Source organism: Notamacropus eugenii, chromosome 6 (assembly GCF_028372415.1).
Source record: "Notamacropus eugenii isolate mMacEug1 chromosome 6, mMacEug1.pri_v2, whole genome shotgun sequence".
Lineage (NCBI taxonomy): Eukaryota > Metazoa > Chordata > Mammalia > Diprotodontia > Macropodidae > Notamacropus > Notamacropus eugenii.
The window spans coordinates 47,638,328-47,650,813 of record NC_092877.1 but is presented as its reverse complement, the minus strand read 5'-3'; the positions used below and the strand labels follow the sequence as shown (position 1 = coordinate 47,650,813).

Here is a 12,486-nt window from a genome sequence, read left to right as displayed (position 1 = left end):
CTCCCTTTATCCCTGAATGCCTCATGTCCCTCCTGCCATCCCTCACCCATGAACCTTTGCCCTGTCTTTCTTAATGTTGCTCTGACCTCCTTTTCTCCCTTTTGCCATTCCTTATTCCCATGCTGTTGCCTCATCCCTTTTCAACATCCAGTCCTGTTTCCTCCATGCCCTCACCCACCCACCCGATCTCTTTGGCTATACCTCAGTCTCTCTCATCTGCTGAAATTGCTTTATGGTGGGGAAGACAGGTGAACCAAGTTTCTTCCACTCCAGGTAAGGGTTGGTGAGATTATTGTCCATATAGTAGGTCATGTAGACAAGGTCTGGAGAGAGACAGAGAAATGGATCCCAGAAGATTCAATAACAGGAAAGGCTGAATTGGATAGAAGGTGAGTCATGACGAGACTGGAAACACAGTAGGGTGGCAAGGTAAATGGGTGAGGTCAAAGGGGTTCTAAGAATTATGGAGAAGGTATGGTCCCTGCCTTTGAGCACCTGAAGGGCTAAGTGGGGAAAAGAACTCAGACTAGCTCTGTTTGGTCTCAGAGACAGAACTAGGAGCACTAGAGCAGAAGATGCAAGAAGGCAGATTTCAGTTGGTGATAAGGAAAAAACTTCCCACAATTGGAGCTTCCCACAAATAGATGAGCTGCCTCCAGAGGTAGCCTCCCATCAATGAGCTTTCAGAGGGCTATGCAGATGTCCTCCCATTAGGAATGGTGTTGAGAGTTTTGCTTCAGGTTTGGGTTGGAGTAGATGCCTTCTGAGGGGGAAGTGGGTAGAGTTCTGGTCCTGGAGTCAGGAAGATTCATCTTCCTGAGTTCAAATCTGGCCTCAGACACTTATTAGCTGTGTGATCCTGGGCAAGTCACTTAACCCTGTGTGCTTCTGTTTTCTCATGTGTAAAATGAGCTAGAGAAGGAATGGCAAACCACTCCAGTATCTTTGCCAAGAAAACCTCAAATGAGGTCATGGAGAATCAGACATGACTGAAACAAGTAAGCAACAAAATGATTCTACACGTCAAATTGTTGTAGGCAGTCCAAGGTGGGGTGGTAGAGTAGGAAGAAAGATGGAGGGAGGGGAGGAGAGGGGGGGAAGAGAGAGAGAGAGAGAGAGAGAGAGAGAGAGAGAGAGAGAGAGAGAGAGAGAGAGAGAGGTGAGACAGGAGAGAGAGACTAGAGCTGGAGATAGATCTCCCATGAGGCTATAGGACTGAAGCTAGGAGGGCCTTAAATAATACTAGGAATTGTTCTCATGTCCATAGCACTTTACATTTTACAAAGTTTTTGTACCACAGACCTGTAAAGCAGGCAGTAAATGGATTATCCCCATTTTAAAGAAACTGAGGCCCAAAGATGGCAAATGACTTGCTCAGTGTCACATAACTAAGAAATGTCACAGCTGGGACTGGAACCTAGTCTGGGGTTTTTCTAATATACCACAATGCTTACTTAAGTGTCAGACAAAGGCACCCTGTTTTTATTCCATATGTGATGGGGACCCACAGAAGTTTCTCGAACAGGAAGAAAGTGAACTGGGGTTTGAAGCCCACCCAAGTCCCTTCTGACCCCAGGCTCTCACCTGTAGCTGGTGGGACATTGTTGAGCTGGATGGTGATGGTACTGAGGTTGGCAGATGTCCGATTGTCGTCACTGGCAAACACCAGCACTGTGGCCTGCCAGCTGTCTGATGAAGACAGCTCCTCGGGCCAGTGGGAGGTGGCTAATACTCCCATTGTGTGATTGCTGTCCACCAGTAGCCCGTCACAGTGAGCCTCTGCCCATAGCTGGTTTTCACCTGTAAGTACAGGAGATCAGACCAACACTTGTGTGTTAGGGCCTGGCTTGGCTCCTGCTTCAGTGCATGGGAGAGGTTACATAGTAATGGGGTATGAAGGGAGGAAAGCCATTCATCTCATCATTCCCTCCACCTTCCAGTCGCATTCCTTTATTCTAAACAGGGTCCTTGCTGAACTCTCTTTCACCCCCTACCCCTACTTCATGGAAAGTATATTCAGTCCCCATCAGAGATGGAGAGGGAAAGAGAAGGGCAAGGAAAAACAAAAGAGATGGAGGGGTGAGTACAGTGCAGGGAAAGAGAAATAAAGAATGTATATGGCAGACAGAGAGAGACAAAGAGGGAGACAAACAAAGGCAGAGAAGGAAAGGAGAGAGAATTGAGAGGCAGAAAAGTGAGGAAGGAGAGAGAAAGACAGAGAGGGAGGGAGGGAGAGAGAGAGGGAGGGAGGGAGAGAGAAAGAAAGGGAGAGAGAGAGAGGGAGGGAGAGAAAGAGAGAAAGGGAAAGAAAGTGAGAAGCAGGAGCCACAAAGGAGAAGAGACAGAGGGGGAGAGAATAAGAGTTGAGGAAGAGACACATGAGAAGGAGGGGATAAGAGAAGAGAGAAAGACCAAGAAAAAAAGAGGCTGAAGGGGAGAAGACAATAGTGAGAGGGAGAAAGGAGTGAGATTGGCAGAGGGGCAGAGGGAAGCCAGAAGGAAGCAGACAGATGGGCAGGAGAGACAGAGGCCAGGGTTGAGGAGCCTCCTTCCAGGATCTGCAGGGTTCAACGGGCCTTACCCAGCAGGGCCAGCAGCCCCATGGCGGTGAGCACAGGCTTTCGGACTAGGTGCACATGGGGTGGCTTTGTGTTGTTCATCTGGAACCGCGCAGTCAGTGTCCTCTGGGTAAAGTGGTGTGGATGGTAGCTCAGGAAGGCATTATCATTGCTCAGCAGGGTATAGTTCAGGGTGTTGTTTGTCTCTGACAACAACAGGGTTTGATGCTGGGCTATAACCTAGAAGGAGGGGTAACCAGGAACAGATGGAACTACCCACCACCACTGAGCACCCCACCAGTAGATGATTCTAACCCCCTTCTCAAGCTCCAGAGAGTTGCAGAGCATCTGAGCTGGAAAACACTTCAGAGAGCTCTTAATCTAGTCCCTTCGTTTTAAAGTGGGGGAAACTGAGGCTCAGAGAGAGGGAAAAAAACCTTCTGCAAGGTCACACTAGTTAGTGTCAGAACCAGGTCATATTCCAGGACATATTCTTCTGACTCTTAAGTCAGAGCTTTTTCCAGTTTCTCTTTTTCTCTATCGCCTCTTTTCCAGTCTCACTTCTCTGTCCCTTTTTGCTATATCTCACTCCCCTTCTCATTTTTATCTTCTCTCTCTCTCTCTCTCTCTCTCTCTCTCTCTCTCTCTCTCTCTCTCTCTCTCTCTCTCTCTCTCTCTCCCTCCCTCTCCCTCCCCCTCCCCCTCTCCCTCTCCCTCTCCCCCTCCCCATCTCCCTCTCTCCCTCCCCCTCTCCCTTTCTCTCTCCCTCTCTCTCTGTCACTGTCATTCTGTCTGTGTCTGTGTGTGTGTGTGTGTGTGTGTGTGTGTGTGTGTATCTCCGCTTTCCCTCTCCTCTTCCTCTCTCTCCCCTTCACCCTAGGAGCAGCCAAGTGGCCCAGTGCTTAGAGTGCTGGATCTGGAGTCAAGAAGAGAAGCACAAATTTGGCCTCAGACACTTGCTAATTGTGTTCCGAGTCACTTCACTTCTGTCTGCCTCAGTTTCCTCGGCTATGAAATCGGGATCATAATAGCACCCAGAACTGTTGTGAGGATCAAATGAGGTATGTGTAAAACACTTAGCACAGAGCCTGGCACAAAGTTAATGTTTAATAAATCCCTGATTCCTTCTTTCTCTCTCCTCTTCTGTCTCCCCCTCCTCTCTATCTCTCCCCCAACTCGACTTCTTTTCCTGTCCCTCCCACCTCCTTTGTACTTTTCACCTGGATTTTTCAGCACCCAGTGCTGGCCACATTGAAGTAAACAAGTATGTACATCCATGAAATGCTTTAGAGAAATATCTTGGTTCAGCAAAGGCAGAAACCCTGCAGGGCAGAGGGGAACTTACCTTCACAACCATTGCTGCATAGGTCACATCTGCTCTCCAAATCTGGGGCTGGGACCAGCCCACCAGAGGGTCAGCCTCATCGTTATAAATGGGTACGTGGGTGAAATTGGGGAAAAGGCTCTGGATCTGCTGAGCAACCTCCTTTTCCTGCTCTAGGATGTAGATAGAGCTGCCCCCACCCTGTAAAAATCCCAGGTTAGGCTATCAGACCACAGAGGCACTGACCAGGGGTTGGTCACTCCTTATTCCCTTCATCCACTTCACCAGACACTATCTAGTTCCTCCTCTGTTCAAGGAGTTGTGCCTATTGGCCATTTCTGCCCTCAAGGAACTCAGTCTAAGAGAGGAGAAAGACACATGTAACATCCTTTGGATTGTCAAGAAGATAAAGATACCTGCTAAATCGGAGAGAGAAATCACCTGGTGATTCTATCCTGATCCTCCAGGGAACTATCCTGACCTGGTGGCTGACCTGGCCCAGACTTTGACAAGTCAGCCCCTCTCATCCTAAGGGAAGCTGTGGGGAGACATTACCCAGGCTAAAGAGTGCCAGCATCTTGGGAGGTGTGAAGGGGCGGCCAGCTCAATGAGCAGCTGAACTGGGAACCGAGGGAAGTACCTACGTGAACTTCAAGGAAGCAGGATGGGGACTGTGTGATCCAAAATGAAGAGGAAACATGGAGGAGACATGGTTGCACCATTCTGGGGATGCTCAGAACTTTCTTTTCCATTTTCTTAAATGAGGTAATACTGAGAAAAGCAGTGGCATATAATGGGAGCTTAATACATACTCATTCCCTTCCCCTTCTTTCCCTGCCTTCCTAGGGTCATGTGCATGTTTCCTGAGAGTTTCTTTAGCTTTCCTGCTTTTTCTTTTTTTTTCTCTTCTGTTTTTATGTGTGATCAATGTGGCTGACTACTGCATTGTCAACCTGTGTGTATCACCGGCAGAAAGAGACACTGGGAGAATGCCGAGGATGAGAAAGAAGCAGATTTTAGAATTTGGTATGCTTACTAGGCCAGTTCTGCCAGAGTACTCAGAGAACAAATGAGAATAACTGGTTTATATGTGTGTATACATGTGTGCATATGTGTGTATGTGTATATGTGTGTATACATATACATGTACCTGGGTATAAACAGCTTCTAAGTCAAATTAGTCAGCAAATTTTAGCTGGTGTGTGTGTGTGTGTGTACGTGTGTGTGGGTATATATGTATGTGTGTGTGTGTATATGTATGTGTGTGTGTGTGTGTAAGCTGTGATGAGAAAGCTGGTTCTGAGAGGGGGCGGGACTTGGTCACTTCCCTTCCTATTGTTTTCTTCTGGCTTGTTAGAAAGCAAAACCATTCCTCCAAAGGAAGATTGTAGTGAGTAGCTCAGAAATAGCCATTCGTGTATGAGCTCTGAAAAGGCAGGAACTTTCTATGGTCTTCCTCTGAATCCCCAGCTCCTAGCACAGTGTCTGCTACATAGCAGAAGATTAAGAAACACTTCTTGACTTGTTCAAGTAGTAGCCCCACGCCCACAAGATTTGGGGTATGAGGGAGTGACGGCCCTACTCACCATCCCACCACAACAATACCACAAATATAAAATTTCCATAATAAGGCTAAAAGAGACATTTAGGCAAAGTTTTATGGTTAATTTGATATGAAGTCATTTTAAGGCTGGGGAGATCTGAAAGGATTTCGTTGAAGGGGTATCTTACCTGAGTGGGGCCGTATAAGATCAAGATGTGTGGAGGTAGACAGTTTATTACAGTCACAGAGAATAGTGTAAGCAAAGGTACCATGGAGGGTGAGGATCTAATGCATACTAAGGTATAAAAGACTGATAGAACCCTCATGGTTTCTTTAGGTCCCTAGTTTAGAACCCTGAGGGATCCATCTGAGACCCACTTACCTTCCTGTGTAAAGAGATATAATCCAGGCGCACACCTTTCTCACCCGTGAAAAAGTTTGTCCCATTGTAGCAGTGACTGAGTAAGTTCCAGGAAATGGGGGACTTAGGGAATGGATGAAAGGAGTCACCAGGACCTCCAAACTTCAGTCTCAAGTTGGCTCTCCTCAGGCCTTCCGAGCAGGCATCATAATAGTTCAGGAAACCTACACCCAAAAACTGCAGTTTTTCACTCATCTATTCCTTCATTTACTGCTATTATCCAGTCATTTTCAGTGATGTCTGGCTCTGCATCACCCATTTGGAGTTTTCTTGGCAGAGATACTGGGGTGATTTGCCATTTCTTTCTCCAGCTCATTTTATAGATGAGGAAACTGAGGCAAACCAGATTAAGTGATTTGTCCAGGGTCATACAGCTAGTAAGTGTCTGAGGCAAGATTTGAACGCATCTTTCTGAGTTCTGAGCCACCTAGTTGCCCAATATATTCAGTTACTGATCATTTTTTTCACTCACTCACTAACATTTCCTCATTCACTACCCATTTACTCTTTCATTAACTCAAATTCATTCATCCATTAATTTATTCACTTATTCATTAATCAATTGACTTACTCAATCATTTTAAACACTATGCTCAGTAAACACTGACTGATAACAGTTTGGTCTATACAAGCTTTTGTGGGTAAATTATTATCTTTACCCCTGTCCATGAAGTCTTCCCAGCCTTCTCCACTCCATAATGAGTTCTTCCTTTTCTGCCCTTCCATTGACCTTATGGTCTGTAGCACACTCTCTAGCTCCCAATCATCCACTGATCAGAACTTTTCTCCCATTGTCATTTCATGCCTTTGTGTCTTGTATCTCCCCCCACCCATGCCCTATCCCTCCACCCCCATTCTCAACAGCAGAGACCAAAGGCAAAGAATGATGATAAAAGAATACTGGACTGGAAGTCATGAGACTCCCCAGCTAAGCTACTTAAATTGTGAGGATGTAATAATATAATGCATGTGAAAAGGCTTTAAGTCATTATGTCAACTCCCTCCCAAAGTCTAGCAAAGAGCTGAGTATGCCACAGAGTCAAAGAACCAGAGTGAGAGACCATCCTACCTATTCCAGTCTTCTCATTTTATAGAGGGGGAAACTGAGTCCAGAGAAGGTAAGGGCTTGCTCAAGGCCACACAGCGAATCAGAGGCAGAGCTGGAATAGAACCCAAATCTCCTGAACTGAGAACATTATAACTAACTCAATGCATTTGCACAAGTGGTAGGAAAGTCCTCATCTTGTGCCTAAGGTAAGCACCATGCTTATACTCTTCCAGTCATTCCTCTGCCATCTGAGAAAATGCATGCTTACCTTGGATTGTCATGGACACATTATCAAAGTCATGATGATCTGGCTCATTCCAAGTTTCAAAATTCCATCTGGAGACGTGGCTTAACCCGTACTTCTCTGCAAAAGGGACCATGAGAGATGTCAAGGCTACTGTCAGCTCAGGCTTCACAGAGAGGAATTGATGCTGAACATTTCAGCCCACACACTACCATCCCTAGTGATTCTAAGTGACTCTACAACACCTCCAACTATAATGCTAACTTCACAGCTGTTTTCCCTGGAGAGTGCCAGTGTGTCATTCCCCAGCTTCTGAGAGCAAGTGGATCTAAGTTAATCACCATCTGTTTGCATGTGAAAATTGAATAACTATCAAAGTAAGTTTTAAATATTTATTAACTATCCCTGGAGATCCTCTACCCTGAAACACTGAAAAACAAAGAACACAGGATGTCAGAGCTAGGAAAGATCTTGGAGTTTAGAATATAGAATGTCAGAGCTAGGAGGGGCCTTAGAACTTGGAATGTCAGAGTGGAGAAGAGATCTTAAGAGAACATCCAGCACAACCTCCTCAATTTCCAGAGGAGGAAACTGAGGCACTGGGAAGAGAACAGACTTAACCAAAGTCACTTTGTCAGCTTGAGTTACTGGGATACCTGAAAGTAATTCTGCTAACTTCTTTCAAAGAGCCTTAAGTTTTTCTCCCGACCTCCTGGGTTCAGATGGGTCTTTCCTGCCTCACAGTCTGACCATGAGATGTGACTCTCTTAACTATTCCCAACCTGACTTGTCTCCTGGAATTGCTAGGTTAAAATAGACAAGTAAACTAATCCCAACCTTACTGGCTTGACCACTACCTTCCTATGTCAGGTGACAAAAGGCAGCTTCCACCCCCATCAGGAGGAGAGCAGACAGGCTGCACTTGTAGAATGTTGTCAAATCTGCTATTGGTACAGCAAGGGGAAAGGATGGCTGCTTTTGTTTCACCATCTTTCTTTGTTACAAGGGATCATCTAGGGTAGTAACAGTTGAGTGGAAAGCAAAAAGCATCAATAAAATGTGAACAATCCATTCCTCCTGCATTCTATCCTTTGCCCAGCACTTTCCCCTCTAATATCTCAGCCTGTTCCCATCACAGGATTCCTATCTTTAAGGCTCTGAAGGGCTACAGGAGAGGGATTTAGCTTACATCTTCTTAATGAGAAGAGCACACTGCCTATGGAGTCCAAGGACCTGGGGTCAACTCTTGCCTTTGATATCAACTACCTGTGTGAAGTGGGCAAGTCCTTCAAACCTTTAGCCTCAATTTCCTCATCTGTAAAATAAGGAGGTTGGATTCAATGGCCTTTGGAGTCTGGAGCTACGATTATATACATACTTGCTTTGTTATGGCCTAGGAGGGCAGACCTAGGAAAGTTAAGGGATGTCGCAGAGGCAGATTTAGACTCAATGGAAGAAAAAGTTGCTAACAATTAGACCTATCTACATCTTCTCTAGTTCCTGGCTTCCCCAGCTTCCTCCAAGGATCAGCTAAAGTTCTTCTGCAAGAAGCCTTTCCTGATCCCCCTCACTGCTAAGGTCTTCCTCTCAGATCATTTCCCATTGATCTTGTAAGTAGTTTTGTTTGTATATAGTTGTTTTCCCCAATAGTAAGTTCCTTGAGGGCAGGGACTATCTTTTGCTTTTTTTGCATCTCCAGGGTTTAGCACAGTGCCTGGAACATTAGTTAATAAATGCTAGTTGACTGAATGACTGGCTGGCATGGGCTACCGTTGGAGATACTGAATTTTTCATCACTTGAGGTCTCCAAGAAGAGACTAAGTGACTAGAGAGTTTGTCAAAGGGATTCTGCATAAGTATGGGAATGGATTAGAAGAGGAAATAACAGTGTTGGTGATGGGAGAGGGATAGAGAGGTAGACTCCTAGGAACATGTAAAATGGGAAAGGAAAAAGAAAGAAAAAAGGAGAGGAGAGGGAAAATGACAGGAAATAAAGGAGAGATAGAGAAGAGACATGGAGGGAAGGTTAGAGAGAGAAGAAAAAGGTGAGGAAAGAAGAGAGAAAATGGCAGGAAAGAGAAAGGGGAAGGAAAGAGGAAGAGGTAGGAATTTGCAGAGGAAGAGAAAGAAAACAATGAAGATTGTAGAGTTTTGGGTCTGTTTTCTTTCATTACATGTCTAATATGGAAACATGTTTTGCATGACTCTACATGTATAACTATCAAATTGCTTGTCTTCTTGTTGATGGGGAGGAGGAGGGAAGGTGGGAAAGAATTTTGAAGGTGGGAAAGCTTAAAAATAATTTTTATATGTATTTGGGAAGAAGTAAAATAGTTAAATTTTTTTTAAAGATTATAAGGCACCCATACCAAGCCCTTTCAAGACTTACCAATATATCTCTTAGCCAATAGGGTGACCAGGTCCCTCCATTCATACACCTGCTTCTTGTCATCAAAATCAGTAAAGTATCCAGATGGGCTCCCCATCAATTCAAACCCTTGAATATATAAAAATACTTTTCAGTGTCCTTAAGAAAATTTTCCCAAATGGGAACAAATGGCCTGGCCCACGAACAGACAGACCATCAGTACCCAGTAGTGTCTCAGTCTGCACTGGATGGGCTGGCTTACTTCATTCCTTCATATGAGCTCAGAAACTGGAGAAATCAGTAAGGGAAGGGAAGACTCCTAGAATTCCTAGACTAAAGGGAGACAAGGTTTAGGGAGGCAGACAGGAGGGAACAGGGCAGTATAGGCAGGAAGCATGGTGCAAGCAAAAATCCAGAGACATGCATGAACCTGGTATGTTCAGGAAACAAGGAGTCTCAATGAGCTGGAACTGAGGATCTGTATAAGGGAAGCCACTGAAAGTAAGGCAAAAGAAAGAGGACAGAGATAGATCACAGATGGCTTTGAATATCAGAACAAAGAATTTGGATTTAATCTTGAAAGCAAGGAGAAGTCACTGAAAATGTCTGAGAGATGAGTGATATCATCCCACAGAGGAAGGGATCTCCGCTTTGGGTTCTAATTCTCTCTCTATCACAGGGACTAAAGAATTTGCTGGAATTCTTTAATTTCAGAATTCTTTTAGAATTCATTAGAATTCTAAAAACTACAACGTTTCCTGATTCATTTACCTGGAATGAGTTGGTTCTCCCAGAGAAGATCCAAAAATCTATCCAGACTGGTAAAGTTGTAGCGAAGGTCCCCATCAGTGACACTGCAGAGATATTCTCAGGGTTAGAGAGGCTTAGAGAAAGAAAGATTATAGCATCGTCAGACAAATGGGACGGCATTAAATGTCAGAAGGCCTCGGCTAGGGCAGAGATGCTGCTAGAAGGAGTTCTGGACTTAAAAATGAAGTCTTTGATGAGAATTAACTGTGTGATCTTGGATAAGGTGCTTTACCTGAGTTGCTCGTTCCCCATCTACAAAATGAGAAAAATGAAAGAGAAAGTATTTATTGATTGATTACTATGTGAGTTATTACCTACCTCTAGGGTGATTTTGAGAAAAAGCACTCTGTGGACCATAAAGTCCTACAGAAATGTAAGGTAGAGACTAGCGTTAGCACAGTGTCTGACACATAGTAGAAACTTAATAAATGCTTGCTTGCTTAACTTGATTTATTACTATGTGAGGTTGGATCGAATACTGAATTTGGAGTCAAAGAACTTAGGTTTGAATCCCAGCCCAGTTACTTATGTCAGTGGGAGAAAATGGATCACACCATTTAGAGCTAAAAGAGACCCCAGAGAGTAGCTGGTTCAACTCCACCTAATTTTGTTTTTAAGTTTTATTGATTTTTTTCCTTTATATATCATTATTTTCAGATATTACTACTCCCCTCATTCATAAGTCTTTCCCTTCAAACACTCCCTTCTTCCTAATTTCCCTATTACTATTGAAGGCATCACCATCCTTTCAGTCCCCCAGGCTCACGACCTAGGCATCATCCTCAACTCCTCTTCCTCACTTTCTCTACACACCACTCCCTATCCAATCTGTTGCCAAGAGTGGCTCTTAGTCTTATAGATTTGCATCAGTTCTTTATCTGTCTTGCATATGAAACCTTTTGTGGGGAAACTTGCAAACAAAATTGGGAGATATAGCCCTGGGGCTGACCTACTAGCGTAAGATCAGGAGGCCAGAGGCCAGAGGCCAGAGGTGACACCCTGGGGCATTGTCATTGAAGCCATTCCAAGGTCTCTGAAATCTCCTCTGGATGGCGTCATTCTACCCCTCCTCCACACAATCAGCTAGGTTAAGAAGTCTGGGGTCATTAACATTCCTATAGCCCCTCCAGAGATAAGCCCTCTCCAATCCATTCCTTACAAAAATAACCCACATTTCTACAGCACTAAAAGGTATAAGAATTCTTTCCCCACAATAAATCTGTTAGCTAGGTAAAGCTATTAATATTATTGCCATTTTATTGATGAAGAACCTGAGGGTCAGATTCAATTTACCCAAGCTGACTTAACCAAGGTTATACAGTAGCAATTTTTGGAGTTTTGGCACAAACTCGGGTATCTCTGATTCCAGGTATAGTTGTTATACTAAATGTTAGTACTATTCTTTTTTTAAAATTTTAACATTTTTATTTAAAGTTCTGAGTTCCAAATTCTATCCCTCCTTCCCTCCCTGTGACAATCAGATATAGGTTATACACATGCAATTATGTAAAACATATTAGTCATTCTATGTTGGTCATTTTGTACAAAAAGACTCAAATAAAAAGGGAAAAAATGAAAGAAAAAAGAAAGGAAGGAAGAAAGAAAGAAAGCATGCTTCAGTATGTATTCAAACAATATCAGTTCTTTCTCTAGAGGTGGATAGTATGCTTCCTCATTAGTCCTTTGGGATTGTCTTGGATCATTGTATTGCTGAGAAGAGCCAAGTCATTCACAGTTCTTCATACAATAATACTGCCATTACTGTGTACAACTTTCTCCTGGTTCTGTTCACTTCGCTATGCATCAGTTCATGTAAGTCTTTCCATGCTTTTCTAAGCTCTCCTGCTTGTCCATTACAATGACATATCACAGCTTGTTTGTTTAGCCATTCCCCAATTGATGAGCATCCCTTTGACATCTAATTCTTAGCCACCACAAAAAAGAGCTGCAATGAATAGTTTTATACGAACAGGTCCCTTTCCTTTCTTTTTCTTTTTTTTTTTTTTTGGATGTCTTTGAGATATAGAGCTAGCTAGCAGTGGTATTGTTGGATCAAAGGGTATGCACAGTTTTATAGCTCTTTGGACATAAGTACTATTATTATTAGCACTAATAATATGCCAATTGTCCCAGGAAGGGTAATTCATTAAACAGCTACTGAAAATCCAGA

General features: G+C 43.9%; 1 protein-coding gene across 5 annotated transcripts in view; it reads right to left on the bottom strand.

Annotated features, from left to right (window-relative positions):
- IDUA (alpha-L-iduronidase) overlaps positions 1–12,486 on the bottom strand; it is a 68,506-nt gene that overhangs the window by 7,274 nt on the left and 48,746 nt on the right. For 3 of the 5 annotated variants that reach the window (XM_072619912.1, XM_072619915.1, XM_072619913.1), the window contains exons 3-10: positions 10,278–10,360; positions 9,528–9,635; positions 7,163–7,258; positions 5,808–6,010; positions 3,904–4,083; positions 2,582–2,798; positions 1,585–1,800; positions 202–323 (exon numbers count right to left, since the gene is read on the bottom strand). In XM_072619912.1, the coding sequence (XP_072476013.1) occupies positions 202–323; positions 1,585–1,800; positions 2,582–2,798; positions 3,904–4,083; positions 5,808–6,010; positions 7,163–7,258; positions 9,528–9,635; positions 10,278–10,360 (1,225 nt within the window). The remainder of the gene's footprint in view (positions 1–201; positions 324–1,584; positions 1,801–2,581; positions 2,799–3,903; positions 4,084–5,807; positions 6,011–7,162; positions 7,259–9,527; positions 9,636–10,277; positions 10,361–12,486) is intronic. The other 2 variants (XM_072619914.1, XM_072619916.1) reach the window with 2 other exon arrangements.